This window comes from Pseudopodoces humilis, chromosome 29 (assembly GCF_049639895.1).
Source record: "Pseudopodoces humilis isolate 2021_Gansu_Grassland_sample_001 chromosome 29, ASM4963989v1, whole genome shotgun sequence".
NCBI lineage: Eukaryota > Metazoa > Chordata > Aves > Passeriformes > Paridae > Pseudopodoces > Pseudopodoces humilis.
The window spans coordinates 348038-364941 of record NC_142228.1 but is presented as its reverse complement, the minus strand read 5'-3'; the positions used below and the strand labels follow the sequence as shown (position 1 = coordinate 364941).

Genomic DNA, 16904 nt, shown 5'->3' with positions numbered 1-16904 from the left:
ACTGCTCCCTTGTTCCGAGGGGATGGAACCAGCCCTGCCACGGACCTCGCACAGGCCTGCAAGCTGACATTTGTGGCCCCCTGTCACTGATCAATATTTAATCACTCTCTTCCCAAGAGGCTCCTGGTAGATGGGAGAGGGGTGAGGAATTTCAATAATCCCACAAGGAGCAGAGGGAAGTGTTAACAAGAAGGGGAGAACCCCCAGCAGATGCCTCACACGGGGCTGGTTCCCAGTGGCACAAAGCTGGGACCCAGGAAGGGAGGGAGCAGATGGCAGCTCAGGCTATGGGGCTATTTTTACATTTTGTTCTGAAACTCCAGTCTTTAATTGCAGTGATGAACCTTCAGGGTGAGAAAGGGAATACGACACTTGTAAAGCCCTGCCCTGAAACCCCCTTGTCTTCACACCAAATGTGCAGAGCTCGAACCAGGGCAACAAGTCCTGCCCAGACTGTGGGGAGGGAATTCTGGAAACCATTTTAAAAACACTCTAGCAGATCAGAGCTGGTTTCTGAGGGGGACCTGTAATCACTTGGTATCTGAACTGTAGCCAGTTCAGGTGTCAGTCAGATCTTGGGACTGTTGCCAAGTTCTGTTGCCCATGACCCCACAAAAAGCTGGGATGAGTCACATGTCCTGGGCTATATCCTTTCCTCTTATAAAGCAGAGGAAGATCTATTCCCAGGAGGCCTTGAAGCTAAAGCAGGGTTTGTGAAACATTTTGGGGTGAAAGATGCTAAGAAGAACCACAAGAAGTATTTTATCAACTACAATCCACAGCTTCTGGTGAGAGAGAGACAGATCTCCAGACCATCAGTTCTCCATTCACACATCAGGGCAGCCAGGATGTGGAGAACAAAAAGCACATGCTGTATATTTTTGTACCAGTAATAAAACATTTACTAGAGCAAGCAGAAAGTAAATGCACAGCTGATAAAGAAAACATCACAATGTCACAAAACCCTGACAGCTTCTGGTACATCTTCCAGTGGAAACGAGCCAGCGGTGGGTGCTGACATGTCCCAACTGAAAAGTTCTTCCCTACCTTGTGGCAAAAAAAAATAAAAGTTAAAAAATGGGAATACACACAACGAGTTAAAAATGAGCAAGCAAGATTTTACAGATTTACTACATGTGTCCAAAACAGGGCCAGATTTGAGCTGTTTCTTTTCATTAATTGTTTTCTGGGTTCTCCCTAAAGGCTTCTGAGCAACAGATCCCTGAATTTCTGAATCTTCTTTTAGCCACACTTCCTGGGGGGCTCCAGCCTCTGATTGCTGTGTATCTACATTGTTTTCCCTTTTTTGTTTTTAATTTGAAAGCACTCAACCCTCTCAGAACAGAGGGTGCATAGGCACAGCAGAGACACAGGTTTGCTATGCAGGCTTCCACCAGAATGTGGGATATTAGAAAACAGGAGGTTCTTCATAAGAAATAAAATACGGGCAACGGGATTGGAATTGAAGTACTGACCACAAACAAGCCAGGGAGTCCAACCTACACTACAACTGAATTTGTGGTTTGGTGGGATGGAGAAGAATCCCTTGAACAGCTACACACACACACACACACACATAAAAACAAAAAGCAAAAACAAACAAAAAGCAAAAAAACCAAAAAAACAACCCACAAAAAACAAAATAAAAGGCCAAACCACCAAAAACCAATTTGCTCTGCCCCACCCTCACCAAAGCAAATTAATACATTCTTAGTTGATGGGGAAAGAGGTAAGGGGTAACCTGGAGGCCAAATTATTTGGGGACAGTTATGTTAAAAGGAGGTGGGGGAAGAACTCACCATACTGACCAAACTGCTGCAAGATTAATGTCTAACAGGTCCTGAGCATCTCTAGGTGGACTGGACTGGTTTGTAAATGTGAACGCTGGTTAAGAAAAGACTAATTTATATTTCTATGGACAACAGTTTCTTAACGTTCCAAGGATGTGGAACAGCTTTTTTGTCAAGAAGATCTGTTTAAATCCAGCAGAGTCACTCAAGCACTGAATGTTTCAAAGCAGAACCCAGGGAGCTTTATCAAAATGATTTCTTTCACTAAGTGTTGTGTACATTTCGTTTGGGTGCATCTGTCCACAGATGAACTTGCATGGGGGTTCTCATGCTTTCCTTCTCTGGCCCCAGCTGCTCAACCAGTTACTAAAATCCCTGGAAAAAGACAACACTATCTGCAGAGATTCCAGGCTGTGAACCCCCAGCTTTTAACTGTCCCACCGGCTCTTCTTCCGTTTTGGGGGCTCTGGGACAGCAAAACCATCTGTCTTGTTGTCTCGGCTGTTGGCCTCTCTCCTGTTCTCTCCGTTCCTGCTCTCGCTGTTCCTACCCTCGCTGGTCCTGCTGTCACCGTTGTTGCGGTTGCCGCCCGGCAGGTCACTGAAGTGCCGGCCCTCGCCGTGGCGCTGGACGTCACCGTGCCGGGAGGGGTCACTGTGCCGGCTGCTGCCGCCGCTGTCGCGCTGGGCATCACCGTAACGCTGGGCATCACCGTAACGCTGGGGATCGTTGTGGCGCTGGGCATCACCGTAACGCTGGGGTTCACCATAACGCTGGGGTTCACCATAACGCTGGGCATCATTGTAGCGCTGGGCATCGTTGTAGCGCTGGGCATCACCGTAACGCTGGGCATCACCGTAACGCTGGGTATCATTGTAGCGCTGGGCATCATTGTAGCGCTGGGTATCACTGTGGCGCTGGGCATCATTGTAGCGCTGGGCATCGCCATAACGCTGGGCATCGCCATAACGCTGGGCATCGCCGTAACGCTGGGCATCACCGTAACGCTGGGCATCGTTGTAGCGACCAGCGCCCTCCCCCCGGCCAGCGCCGTCCCCGCGCCGCGGGGCCTCGCTGTGCCGGCTGTTCCGGGTGTCGTTGTACCGTTCTCTGACGATGCCACCGCTGCCCTCGCGACCGCTGCTGCCGGCGTTTGCGCTGTTGAAGGCCGGCGCTCCCGCGCTGGGGAAGGTGGGGCTGCCGCTCAGGCTGCCCGTGCTGGGGAAACCCGGGACTCCCTTTGCTGCCGCTGCCGCGGGGCTCTCGGGACTGGCGGCACTTTGCTGCGCTGAACTCGTCGGGACCGAGTTCAGGCTCCCGGCGCTGGTCCAGCCGCTGGCACCAGCAGCAGAGCTCCCAGTCTTTTGGTTATTTAAACTTGCAGCAACAAAGTGACTCTTGTACTGGGACTGCAGGAAAGGAGAGACAAAAGAGAGCAGGTTTGGATCTGTGCTGCCCCACAGAACACAGAATCATCCTGCCTTCACAAGCCCGCCTCGGATTTTGGGGAGAGTTCCTAGAAAAAGTCAGTCTTGCAGTGATTACCTTCCTGCTGTGCTTATCGACACACAGGAACAGGCACCTCCTACCAGACAACACCGACAGGGGAATCTTTACGTTGTGGGGTTCATTTTTACACTGAAGAGAAAGAGCTTCTGTTTCCCCTTTTGATTGCAGCTATACTACTGCTGCTATGCAACCTCAACAGAATCAAGCCCAGGTGCAGAATCCAAAAGGAAAAAGAGCAAAGAGGCAGCAAAATGTGTTCAGTCCAGCCTGCACCTAATTCCACCACTTGGGACTGCAATGCTGAGTGTGCTCCAAGCGACACGGCCACAACCACCACGCTCAACTTCCCTGAAATAACAGGGCTGCTGCATTTTCAGGGGACAAAAGGAGTCCAGGCATGGAACCAACCTGGAAAGCTGCTTTCATTGCTGTCAGCCTGTCCCCCATGGCCCCTGTGGATGGCTTGTAGGCCTCGTAGTTGCTCATCACACTGTTGTTGTTTCCACGGTCCTGCGCAAAAATACAAAGGGCAACTGCGGAGGTTTATCCCACACAGACACACTCAGTTCAACCACTGCCCACATCTGTCCTGTCCCTGTACTCAGGAAATACATCCAGATTTCAGGAGAGCCCTGAGCAGTGGAGCAGTTTGCTCCATTTTTATTTCTGCCAGGAATCAGCCTGGAAATGGCTTTTGAAGTAATTTATTGGCGTTTATTTTACAGAGACAGTGTATTTTATGAGGAATCTCCAAACCTTCTGGATCACTTTAGCTCTAAAATAAAGCAGCTCTTGACAACAGAAGAACAGCACAGGAGACTTTCACCTGAGATAAACAATCCTAACCCTGAAAGATGCTGAGCTATGAGAACTTTTAAAGCAGATGCTGTAATCCAGTACCAAAATTTTTTAAATTAAAGAGTAATCAATACTAAGTGAAAAAGTTCCAAGAATCTGTGAACAACCTCTTCAGCATCTCTACTTACAGTATTTTCTGAACCCAGCCCGGGGCGTTCACGGTATCCCAAGCCACCACCACCAATATTCAGCTTCTTGCCCTTCCCTCCTTTAAATCGGGATTTCCGGAACCACGGATTCTGTAACAGAAGGACAAATGTTTCTCAGCACAGGGAATAAAAAGCTTCATAAACACATGTAATGAGGCTGAGAAAAAAGGGATACTAAGCATTTCAAAAGACAAACATAAATACTGCTTTCCATTCAACCACACAGCTGCTGTAGGCAGTGGTGTCATGATGCTTTGGGTTACAAATGCTTTCTATGAAAAGTAATTTTACACCTTCAACTCTCATTCAAGTTAAGGTTTTGGGCATTTGCATTCTAATAAACCCAGGAATAAACACACTTTCCAATGCCATCACTTGAGAGCTCTGCTCTTGCTCGTACTTGGGTTTCACTGATTTAGCCCAATGCTTGGCTAAGGAGAAATGAGGGTCAGCCAGCAAAACTCTGTTTTCTGGGAGTGGCCAGAGAATGTCAGCCCAATCAGACCTGCTGTTTCCAGGTGTTTAAATAATAGTTGGCTGCACCTCTTTTTATGCCCTACGGTTTCTCCCAATGTGAGTCAGTCAGTTGCTTCCACATGCTCCTCTCAAGGCAGTGAGGGGAACTCTGCCTCACTAATTCTGCCCCTTCTGAAAATGCTGCCTGTGTCAGAAAAAGTATTTACTTTTGGCAGCTGCTGTCTAAGCTGCTTGCTAATGTATCCACAGGCCTGCTAATCCATCTCTGAATCTGGGAGCTGCCAAAAAGGCTGGACTCTCCTGCAGCTATACAGGCAGCAAAAGACAAGAAATTAAAGACTTGATAAGTTCAGTGGCACAAGTGCAATTGCTGCAATTACCTGTCACACCTATATATAGCAAACCTGCCTGAGAGCACTGCCAACCAGATGGAATGATCAAGCAACAACCCCTTCACAGAGGAAATGTCCCTGTAATTGTTTTCTAGTTTAGCTTTCAACTAAGCTGCATCTGCCAGGTGCCTGCTATAAATCTGACTGTAAAGAGACACTGGAATGCTCTGCTGACATCAGCAGATTACAGCTCCTAATTTCCTAGGCAGTGCTTGGCCCCAAAATAGATCACATACTGTGTTCCAAAATCTTCATGGATTCTTTCAAAGGCCATTAAAAACACTAGGACACCTACTTTAAACCAGGACAGATCCCCAAAAGGTCACTGCTAACACATGATGGAGCCAGCAATGTGGGCTGGCTGATTTTGTGCTGAATCTGGAGTGAAACTTTCTTGTCTCAAGTTTTGCTGGTTCATACCTGCATTGCCAAATCCAGCAGCTCTTTGGAAACGTGCTGGTTGGCACCCTCCAGGTTTCTGACAAGGTCCCCAGCGAAGTTGCTGTCCTTGGGGGTCAGCAGGGTATAGGCCACTCCCTTCTCCCCCGCACGGCCGGTGCGGCCGATCCGATGCGTGTGGGTGTCTATGTCCCGAGCCACGTCGTAGTTGATGACAGTCTTGATGGAAGGGATATCCAACCCTCGAGCTGGAAGAAAGAGCAACGTGGTGGGAAGTGTCATTATCCCAATCCACTCAAAGCAATTCCTCTGGTACCAGGGTATCACGCTGCTCTGAGCAAAAGGAATGTCAGCTGATGAATGAACAGCAACCACTTCCTTAAGACACAGCTTTCTGTATATTCTGTATATACTTTCTGTACATTAAAAAATGTCAGGCTGTAATTCAGGCATCATTAAGAGACTAAAAATAACCCCCTTTGCCAATGCCATATACTGCACAGGCACATAGTGTGACTCTTGGGGATGTCTGCAGGGCCAGGAGTCAGGGTCCATGATCCCTGTGGGTCCCTTCCAGCTCAGGATATTCCATGGTTCTGAAAAGCACCTGGAACAGTGTCCTGCAGGTGCAGATGTCAACCTGGTTGCCTTGCACTGAAACATGTTTGCCTTTCTGTTGATACCCACAGCTTGCCTGAGCTGCTTTCCAGAAGGTCACGTACCTGCCACATCAGTAGCTACCAGGATGGGGATCCCCTTTTTCTTAAATTCCGAAATGACTTTATTCCTCTCACTCTGGTCCATGTCTCCATGAAGCAGCCCCAGGTTATGATCCTCCTGCTTGAGGTTATTGGCCAGCTCCTCTGCGTTGGCTTTCTTGGTGACAAAGAGGAGGACGCTCCCGGAGGATGTGAACTCCACAAGGCGCCGCGTCAGCCAGTTCCACTTGCTGGGCCCAGAGGGGAAAATCTCCACAATCTGAGTGACATCTTCATTTGCCTAAGAGGAGAAATGTCCTCAAAGTCAGGAAGGTGGGAAGAATACACTGACTTCCCAAACATTCTGCGTCACAAGTAATACAGTGCAGGGCAGCTTACAGCATTGCCTGCAAGCTTCTCTGAATGATTTAATTTTTACACATTTTAATAGTTTTTCAAGGATGATGCTCCCACCACACAGTAATAGTTTAGATCAATGAATAGAGGCCCTGTGATTGAGCTGGGAAACCTGGTGCTTTCCTTAAGGAAAATCAAGGAAAAATTTTCCCAGAAAGAAGGGGTTTCAGGCAGTCATTTTTTTGTAATTAAAGACGTAAACACAAAAAAATACAGAGAACTGGTTAAAAGAAGAATGTTCTGAAGGCATCTTGTGAAATTTCTCAACAGTTTCAATATATTATTAGCAAAGTTTCTTCCCAGCAAGTTTACATCTGCCCACTTCATCAGCTTCCTACCAGATCCCCAGCCTACTGATAGCTCAGCTGTCACTGTCAAGCAAGTCCAGCATCAACATTCCCATGTAAACCACAGGACGGAGATTTTAAGTTTCAAATTCTTCACTGCAGAAATTGCAATGGCTTCGTTTATGTTTTTGAGACAAAACTAAAATATACAACCATTGATTCAGCCTAATAACAAAAATCAACTACTGCTTTAATGTTCTACTGCTCAATGAAACCTCCCAGTACAGGAATATTTGTTTGTGGAAAGGTCAGTAAGATAAAAATAGAAACCCACAAAATTTTCTATGTTTGCTAAGCACAAATTATTTAAAACTAACTATAAATGATGATTTTTGTAGTTTAACTTAAATTTCAGAGAACAGAAACAGAACAATTCCTGGCTCTGTCTCACAAGTATCATGGAATTACCTCTCCAATGTCTCCTTGCACAACCCGAATTGGGTCGATCAGAATATCCCGGGCCAATTTCTCAATCTTCTTACGGAACGTGGCACTGAACAAGAGGGCTGGAAGAGAAACAGGCTTCAAACTCCTTGAGTTAGAAACTTCCTTTCAGAACTGTGAAAACACTGCACAGATGTTGAGAAGGAGGCCCTGGATTTCTGAGTATCAGTGAACTGAAGCTGAGGTTTTATGGGTTCTAATGGAAATTACCAACCACCGTTAGAATACCACAAAGTGGAAACACATTTCCTGGCATCTGAAATATTGATAATACAGGGAGCTGCTGTGAACTTTCTCTCACGGCAGCTTGGAACACTGAATTTCAAGGCATATGAACATGAATTCAGCTAATCATCTTTGCTCTGAGTGCAGTCAGTGGAGGGATTATGGAGAGATGAGCTGAATGCCCACATGTCACAACTGCTCCCTCCCAACAGCCCACACTGAGAATAACACCAGTGGACTTTGGCACAAGTATCCTGGCGTGGCTGTGTCCAGAACTGGAAATCCAAGCTCTGTTCCAGACTCACTGTTTACTCACTCTGTCTGTCAGGACGTACGTGGCTTGCAATTGATCTGACCTGATATTCTGCAAAGGAGAAGAAATGCTCTAATCAACCCTGTACACTCATTATTTAGAAAAATTCAGTCAAAATGCAGTTTCATTGCTTTATTTAACATATAACCACAGAAAGAATGAGTGCTTCTCACTCACTATTTAATTTTACAGACCCCCTAAACTGCGACTGGGCACCGCTGCTTTCCAAAATAGTGACTTTGTTTCAATACGTACCAAACCCCATATCAAACATTCTGTCAGCTTCATCAAACACAAGGTAAGTGACTCTCTGCAGGTTTGTAGCTTTCTTTTTCACATGATCAATCAAACGACCCTAGTAAGAAAAAACTCCAAGTTTTTAAAGCACCTTCAAAAACATGTTAATATATACAACCCCCTAGTTGCTTTTAATCCTGACTTACCAGAGACTTACAACAGAAAACATCTCAAGGCTTCAGTCTAGTGTCAATATTCATGTCATAGGAACAGATTCTTACAATTTTTTTCAAGCTGAGCAGTGCAAAACCCTGGTTTTGGTGCACACAGGTACTTACTGGTGTGCAGACCACGATCTCTGCCCCCTCCTGCAGGGCCTTGGCTTGCTCCCACATGCTCCCTCCTCCGTACACGGCCACGGAGCGCAGGTTATAGGCCTTGCCAAAGCGCTTGCACTCGGAGTGGATCTGAGGGTGTGACACAAACACAGCACAGACAGCTCTGAGACAAAACACCTACACTGGAAATGCAGCACGTCTCCTGAAACACACTCTTCAGCTACCAACTTCATGAAATGATTCTGAACTCCTCAGGGGTGAATACTTTGACACGTGTGGATAACTTCCAGTAACTTGAGAAACCTGTTTATGTATCCAACAATAATTTAACCTGGAGGCTCTATCCTTTTGCACATACAATTTGTCACATTGCATCCACAGCACTCTTATATCTAAAAATAATATAGGAGCACTGTGCAAAAATTTGAAATTTTAGGTTTGTCATGATCCTTCAAGAAAACAATGGTAGGAAAGAGCTGTGAGCTGGAGCCAGGTTACTCATGCACAAAGTAGTTTTTTCAAATACTTTCCTGAGGTTCTCTAATAATTTTTGCCAAGAATTTTGCCTTCTCCTCCACGCAGACTGGCTGGCACACACAGGGATGCTACACACCTACCTGCTGGCAGAGCTCCCTGGTCGGGCAGACGATCACTGCAATGGGACCATCCCCTGGCTCCAGCTCCTTCTGATCCATGATGTGGATCAGCATTGGCCAGATGAAGGCAGCTGTCTTCCCACTTCCAGTCTTGGCTATCCCAATCATGTCTCTGCCACTTAGTGCCACTGGAACACCCTAAAAACGAGGAGATTCCAAGCCCACATTATGCCCATCGTGGCCCATCCTTGTGCTAGACAGTACAGGAAAACTCAGGTAACGAGGAAAGCCTGCAACAAAAAACCCCTGAACTTCTCATACATTTCTCCAGGCAAGAGGCATCACTTGTTTTTCATTCACCAAAAAAAAAACAACGAAAAAGGAATATGGACATATTAATTTTTCATTTAACAAGAAAAAAAAAGTGGGTAAACTTCTATTTAAAAAGCATAAAAGCTATTTTTGTAGAAAAAACCACTCTGTAGGCAACTAGAATTGAATTTGTCACATCCTCCTGTGGATGAGGGAGCTTTGTATGTGTTCTTTTCAAGACTGAGAAGTAACAATACTCACCTGACATTGTATTGGAGTGGGTTGGGTATATTCAGATTTCCTAATCTGGTGCATAAGTTGCTCATCAAACCCAAAATGAGCAAAACTACTGCCAGGCCTTGGAGGAGCAGCCCCGGAGACCTTGGAAAGAGAAAAAGATCTTTGCTCATGAACAGGGAGAGAAAAACAAAGAGCAATCTGTAAAAAGAAAAAAGGTCTCTCTGCCTCTGAAATATAACTTTACTTTTTAACTGGACATTCAATTTAATTGGGTGCAAATTCCAGATGTGTTGTGTAAATAAGACTTTTGAGTATAAAAACTTAATTATCTGTCAACCACCATGAGCTACTAAAAGTTGTTTTTACCTCCTTGTGTCTAACTGGTGTTCCACCCCAAATAATTCCCTTCACAGAAGGTCACCCCACTAGCATGTCACAAATGGCAAAGAACTAATTTCTGCATCTATTTCCAGTTCTGACTCCTAGTTCTGGAGGTCTTTAGTCCAAGTAGCATTCTGCACTGCCCACTTTCACAAATCCATAGCAGAATTCCAAGAAATCAACGTCACTGCAGGTGTTTGAGAGGCTTGGATTCAAAAGCTGGAGTGAAAATCTTCATTCAAACTAAGACAGTCCACAAATGAAAGGGAGTTAAAAGCTGCTGGGAGGGCACTTTGGTGCCCAGCTTACCCGGAGATTCAGCTTATGCCGTAACTCCACCACTTGCTGAGGGGTCAGGCTGGTGATCTCCTCATGTTCATCATAGAAGTTTTTCTCAAACGGTGGGTATTCAATCTGCGATGTAATTAATTAATTACTCAGTTAGTCCACACTCAAGATTCCTTTTTTTCTCAAGTTCTCAATTGTCTGCCAGAACACTTGCTTAAATGAAGTCATTTCAAGAGCTTTAATATGACTTACCTAAGAAAACACTGAAATATTACAGGGGCCTCCTCACAGGGGCACTCCTGCTTTCTGGAATGCCTCAAACAGAACAGAATTCCCTCCTACCTCTGAATGGTCAATAGGTGGAAGAGGATCAATGATTTTTTTGGACGGTGCAATCGGATTCCCATCACTATCATACTCCAGGTTATCCTCTTCCTCCTCTTGCACCACACCAGCAGTGGGGTTTTCAGCCATGTAGCGAAAATACGCTTCCTGCAGCAAAACAGATCAGCAAACTCACATACAATAGTAAGCAAAAGTACTACTGTTTGTTGATGTGACATGTGTGCTAAGTGGCTGTTTGATTTCACACCCACCACTGAGGAAAAAGGTAACTACATTCACTAGAATTGATTCTTCTAATAAACACCAGCAGACACATCCTGAAGGACAGGAAGTACAAATGAAAGAAACAACTCCAGTGCCAGCTACACCACAAAATGCTCCCGAAAATCAAACTTCTCTTGTGTCTGCTTAACAGCTCCTTCTACAAAGTCTTGTTATATTTAACAACAGAAGGATCTATTCTTATTTCCACATGAACAAAGCACAAAACACTGTAGGTTTCTAACCAGAAAATACATTGTTACTAAACCAATGACGTTGATTTTTTTAAACACGTTATGCCAAAGATAGTTCCTTCACTTCCCCTAACTAGACTTTAGGAAATGAAAATATACCTATTTCCATTGAGAGAGTCAACAACAAATGTGAAATAAAGTATTTCAGAAGAGTCCTTCAAGACAAGCCCAAGTTAAGACGTTGTCATCCTGTCATGTGCCACCTCACCAAGATGTTTGTGTCTCTCAGATTCTCACTGGCATGCCAGTGTGAGACTTGCTCATAGAGAAAACACCAGTCTCACTTGACTTGAAGCAAATATTTAAGATCAGATTTGTAAAGCAAGGCTCAGTTACAAATATACATATATACTCATCTGGCTTTTCTGTCTTCCTGGCCAGTTATCCCTCAGTCACAGAGCTGTGCACACAATAAATACACCTGAACAGCAGCTGCCCCCAAGCATAAAGCCACCTCTGCTCAAACTTTGGCACGGCTACACTCACCACACTGGAAGGAGAGGCCTCAAGGCCAGACAACCCTGCCAAGCTCTGCATTAATGCAAGTAACACAAGAGTTAGTAACTACAACTCAGTAGGAAGGTACATTTTGAAATTAAGTCTTTTTATTACTTCTGCTACAGTGATGCTTATAAACCTCAATGAGAACTGGAGCTTCTCTGAAAATAGGGATCAAAAAAGCTTGATTCTTGCCCTCAACAGACCCCACAATTCACTGCAAAGGAGTCTCCACACTCCAACAGCCTCTCCCTGGTGTCCCCTGGAGCTGACTGTGCTAATCACAGATCCTCAGACACTGAACAACCTATACAGGAAGCTGAAGTTCAAACTGACTGAAGAAAATCTTCTTCAATGAATGCAATTGTCTAATATTCTTCTTAAAACACCTAGAAGGGTAGAGACAGCAGGGTAACCACTACAGCTTCCTGCTGAATTGTCTGGATACCGCACACAATACTGGAATTTTGTTTGTCCCTAGCAGTTATATTTGGAGAGGGAAAGTTAAAAAATACAAAACAACAAAAGAGAAGATAGAAAGACTGCATAGGAACTCACTTGGTCATCTTCCTCTTCAATGTCATCTCGAATACCCCTGGAAAAACAAGCGGAGAAAAAACTTCCCTGCAAGTGTTCCACAGACTCAGCTCAAGAGTTTCATTTGGTTAGTGCTGAGCTCCAGACTTTGTGGAAGACACAACACTATCAACTCTGCAACATTTATATTCCCAGCCCATGGAGTTTTCATATCTGGTGCCAACCACTACAGTGACCCTGTAAAGACTTCTCTTTACTTCTAGAACTGAGACTGAAAGATTAGGGTTCCATCGTCCCAGCAGAAGCCACATCAAAGATCATCCTGGTCTAAGCTCTTGATGCTACTGAAGTCCCATAGCTGAAGAGGAATATGAGCCAGGAAGTGCAAATCCAGTTCAGAACTTCCCCAGGTGGTGATTTGGATCTGGTGTTCTGTGTCAGGACCACGTATAATCTGATCAACCCCATGCAATGTAACTTCTACCAATATATCTGACATTTCTATCAAGAATCAACAGCATCATTATTTTCTTTGGTCAAAACAAATAGATAGGTTGCATGAATTTAAACCGTTTTAAACTCCGCATTTAGTATTACAAATTGTCATGTGCTACCTAATCTGTCAGCTTTTAATGTCTAAAACCCTAGTCCAAGTTTAGAAGAGTCTCCAGTACTCCAGATACAGCAGCACTGAGTTATTTTGCTCACATACATGCAATTCTAAGCTAAACCATTCTAGTCTCTCCAAGGGTGTGGGAAGCAGAAAAACTATCCAGGCTGATCTGGAAAGTGGCAGGAGTGCAATGTGCTGCCCCCATTTCTGTGGCCTAGAAAGGCTTCTCACGTAGGATAACTCTCAGTGTTGCAGTTTGCCACAGGATACTGCCATGGATTCTTCCCCATGATCCCATTTTTACAGCACAAATCATTACCCACAGGATCTCATGCACACGTTAATGATGTTTATTAGGTATATATTATACTGTCTGATGAACAGCCATCATCAACAAAATGCACTGGAATTCTCTGAGCACCATACAAGACACAGGCAGGATGGGAATGATAAAGAGAACTTACTTAACGTTCTTTTTTTCTTTGTCTTTATCTTCAAGTCTCTTCATGTCTCGAGCAGCTTGATCCTAGCAGGTCATAAAATTGTCACATGTTAAAAGGACCAAGATGGTAAAACATAGAAGGGAAAAATGTTCCTGAATAATTAGATTATTAGGTCACAGAGACAACACTTCCTGGACTAAACTTTGTCTTGTTCTGCATCTGATTATGCTAAATAAATTCTCCTACTAGTATCTTTGAATTTATATACTACTCTAAGTTTGTGACAATGTTATTGAAAAAATAAATTTTCCATATTCCTCCTGAATCCAACTAATAACAGAACTGTAGCTAAGAAACAGCTCATCATAAATACAAACAATTTCCATGTAGGTAGTGAAAAACTCATAAAACCTTAGTTTGATATTCAGAGACAAGCAGAGCTCTATGTTGTATTGTTCTGACATCCTCAAAGCAGTTTAATAGTTAAGTTATTGTAAGTCATATCCACTCTCTGTCTATCTAATCCACTTTTGAGGTCTAACTAACATCATCCTACATAAACCCCAAAGTTAAGTGGCATTTTGACTGCAGCTGCCAAAGCCCTGAGTGACATTTGCTGGCCCTGACTGCACACAGGTACAGCCACAGCAATGAATAAACATTCCCTGAGCAGCTCTTGCCTCCACTTCAGCCATGAATGCCTCCAGAGGATCATCATCGCTGTCAGAGTCTGCCGACTTGGAATGGAACTGCTGCCGAGTGGGGGAATTCTCTGCGGGAATGTAGGGCAATTCCACATTGCTGGAATCTTCCTCCTCATCCTCAAAGTACCTGAAAAAAAAACCAGCCCAGTCAGCACATTTACAGCACTGTGCTGTCTTTCATGGTTTCTGGTTGAGTCAAGGTACCCACACGGACAACAGAACTCAATATGGACACAACAAAAGATGCTGAGATTTATTTATTTACAATTATTCTTGTTTAAAGTTCAAAGTGATGGCAGGGCAAATAGGTATATAACTGAATCTTTCTTCTAGGCTTCCTTCAGGTACTGGAAGGCCACAATTAGGTCAGCCCCAGACTATCCCAGGCTGAACAATCCCAACTTTCTCAGCCTTATTTATACATTTATGCAGCCAAGAGAAGGATTAGTAAAGAACTGTGGAGATCAACGTTTTCCTGTGCAAAAGGCACCCAAATTTATCCTGCTTGGCTCCAACTCTGAGAACATCACAGAGTGAATAAAGTATGTTCTCGGGAGGGGAAAGCTGGAGGAGGAAAGCTTCTGCAGGCTACTGTAGTATCTCATAGTCTTCTAAATATATTATTATGCATTTATTTATATAAATGTAACAGATACTTCCCCGATCTCAGAAAAACATTCAAATCTAGAGCTACATAAACACAAGAAGTAACTGTACTTACGCATTCTCCTCATCAAAATTGGCTCGCTTTGACCCAATTTTGTAGAAGGAAGGCAACTGAGGAGGCCCTGATTTTGCAAATGCTGCTGAGGACCCAGCGGTGCCAAAAGCACTGTGGGACTGCTGAGACAGCTTGGGCTCCTCTTTCTTGCCAGGTGTTATGGCAAATCCACCAAACCCAAAGCCTCTCTTTGTACCAGGTCCACCTTTATTCCAATTCATGATGTCCCCAATATACCTGTTAAAATGGGAGAAGACAAATTAATGCACTTTCTGCTTCAGGCAGTTATAGGTAATTGTCATGATTTTTCTTGTTAGTTGATCACTTCAGTCATGACACAGGGACTTGTGGAACTCTGAGTGACAAGAGTTTAATCTGTTTCCCAAAAAGGATAGGGGTCTGCTCTTTTGTCAGTATGAACATATCCACAATTCTAAAGCAGAATAAAAAGCAAGTGGTTGTCTTCCAGAACAGGTCATGTCCTCCAAGGATTACTTAAACACACTTAAGATGTTACCTGTCCTGTTTGCAGGACAAACAAACCCAAGACCAGAACTCTGAACATCAGGAGGAACAAGAGATGAAAAGGCAGCTCAGTTCATATTTTGCATGTCCACATTGTCCCATCTGTGTTTCATGGCTCGTCAATACCTCACTCCTGCAGCCCAGCAAGCTCCAGAGAAACGGGCCCAGAGCAGCACAAGACTCCGTGTGAGCCCGGGCACATCTCTGCCAAAATCCAACTCCCTCTGCCTTTCAAGACAGCATCTTCAGCCATAGGATCTCTCTATATTATACATATTTATATGCTCTCAAATCTCTGTTTTGCAAACAGTATTTTAAACACTCCACATAACAGTGTCTGCCCAGAACTTGATTTTCTAAGATGAAGACTGAACTGATATATTAAAATTTACAGTTTCCATTCTTGAGTCATTTAATTATCTGCACGGTCAAGTAAATCATACCTGTAAGGCAGAAAAGAGAGCAAGACACCCACTGCTTTCCAATGCATTATAATTAGCTCTCCAAAGGCCACAAGTCTTTAACAAATTAAACAAATCCTCACACTGAGAATCTTCAATGAGATCAGAACTCAATGGCAAAAAAATCAACTGCAAAACAACCTGAAGGTAAATAGCGCAACCAGTCCCTGTGCTGAACATTTACCAGCTTGGAGCTTGCTCAATCTCGAGTCGAGACCAAAGCTCAGCAGTAGATTTCGGGGGAAACTGCTGTTCATGGCAGCAGCTGACCATGGAGTCCAGTTTTCCCTCCTGTCTTGACACACCCTGTAGCTTTTACACTTGCAGAGCCGTGGCACCGGGAGATCCAAATGTGCAATAGAGGGGTGAGTAGGTGGAACTGCATTTCTGCCGTGACAACACAGTGGGAATCTTTGAAAACTCATAAGTTAAAATCTCATTGTAAGAATTCCTCCTCAATGTACTTATCCACCTTTTCTCCCCTTCCCCTATCTCCAAAAATAAGGAGCACCACTTTTTTATGGTCAAAAAGCAGCAAAAGTACAAAACATGGTCACTTCGCCCCACTCACCAGCAGCGAGTGAAGAGGGAGAGGTTCCTACAGGACGTAGAGACCGTAGGAAAACTCCCGAGGCTTCGCTGCCCTGGGGCCGCCGCTCGGCGGGAGGAAACTCGCGGGGCTCGGCCCCTGCCTGCGGCGCCCGAGATCCGCGGGCACGGCCGCGATGCGCCTCAGCCGCTCCCGATCCAAGAGCGAAGGGCGGAGGGACCCCCGCCCGCCGGGATCGCCCTCCCCAGGGCACGGCAGGGGGAGAAGCCGCGGGCAGGCGCTGTCCCGGAACACCGGGCCCTGCGCGGGGCCCTTCCCGCCCACGGAACGGCGGTGCGGGGCGGGCCCTTTGTGCGGGGCAGGCCCGGGCTTACCCGCGCCCGCTCCAGGCCGCGGCTACGGCGGGTCCCGCCCGCGAGAGGTGCCGTAGGCCGGCGGGGGAAGATCCGCCGCCTTGCCCAGCCCGACCCCGTCCTGTTCCCTCAGCCCCCCTCACTCACCCTCAGCCCCGCAGCCGCCGCCGCCACTTCCCCGGTTACCGGGGCGGGGGTGGAGCCGCGACGCAGGGACGTGCCCTCGCAC

At 45.3% G+C, this 16904-nt stretch overlaps 1 protein-coding gene across 7 annotated transcripts in view; it reads right to left on the bottom strand.

Moving 5' to 3' along the window:
- DDX42 (DEAD-box helicase 42) overlaps positions 1-16904 on the bottom strand; it is a 22473-nt gene extending 5569 nt beyond the window's left edge. For 2 of the 7 annotated variants that reach the window (XR_001332122.2, XR_001332123.2), the window contains exons 1-18: positions 15957-16077; positions 14787-15023; positions 14042-14192; positions 13383-13444; positions 12327-12363; positions 10753-10902; positions 10432-10536; positions 9763-9882; positions 9211-9387; positions 8594-8722; positions 8274-8373; positions 8022-8069; positions 7445-7542; positions 6297-6573; positions 5596-5822; positions 4286-4396; positions 3708-3809; positions 1800-3199 (exon numbers count right to left, since the gene is read on the bottom strand). Coding sequence is in view for 4 of the 7 variants with exons in the window: in XM_088068129.1 (XP_087924255.1) it covers positions 2219-3199; positions 3708-3809; positions 4286-4396; positions 5596-5822; positions 6297-6573; positions 7445-7542; positions 8022-8069; positions 8274-8373; positions 8594-8722; positions 9211-9387; positions 9763-9882; positions 10432-10536; positions 10753-10902; positions 12327-12363; positions 13383-13444; positions 14042-14192; positions 14787-15023; positions 15957-16045 (3201 nt within the window). In the remaining 3 variants the exon portion in view is untranslated. Of the gene's footprint in view, positions 1-746; positions 3200-3707; positions 3810-4285; positions 4397-5595; positions 5823-6296; positions 6574-7444; positions 7543-8021; positions 8070-8273; positions 8374-8593; positions 8723-9210; positions 9388-9762; positions 9883-10431; positions 10537-10752; positions 10903-12326; positions 12364-13382; positions 13445-14041; positions 14193-14786; positions 15024-15956; positions 16078-16343; positions 16409-16822 lie in introns of those variants that run through there. The other 5 variants (XR_001332124.2, XM_014261044.2, XM_014261045.2 and 2 more) reach the window with 5 other exon arrangements.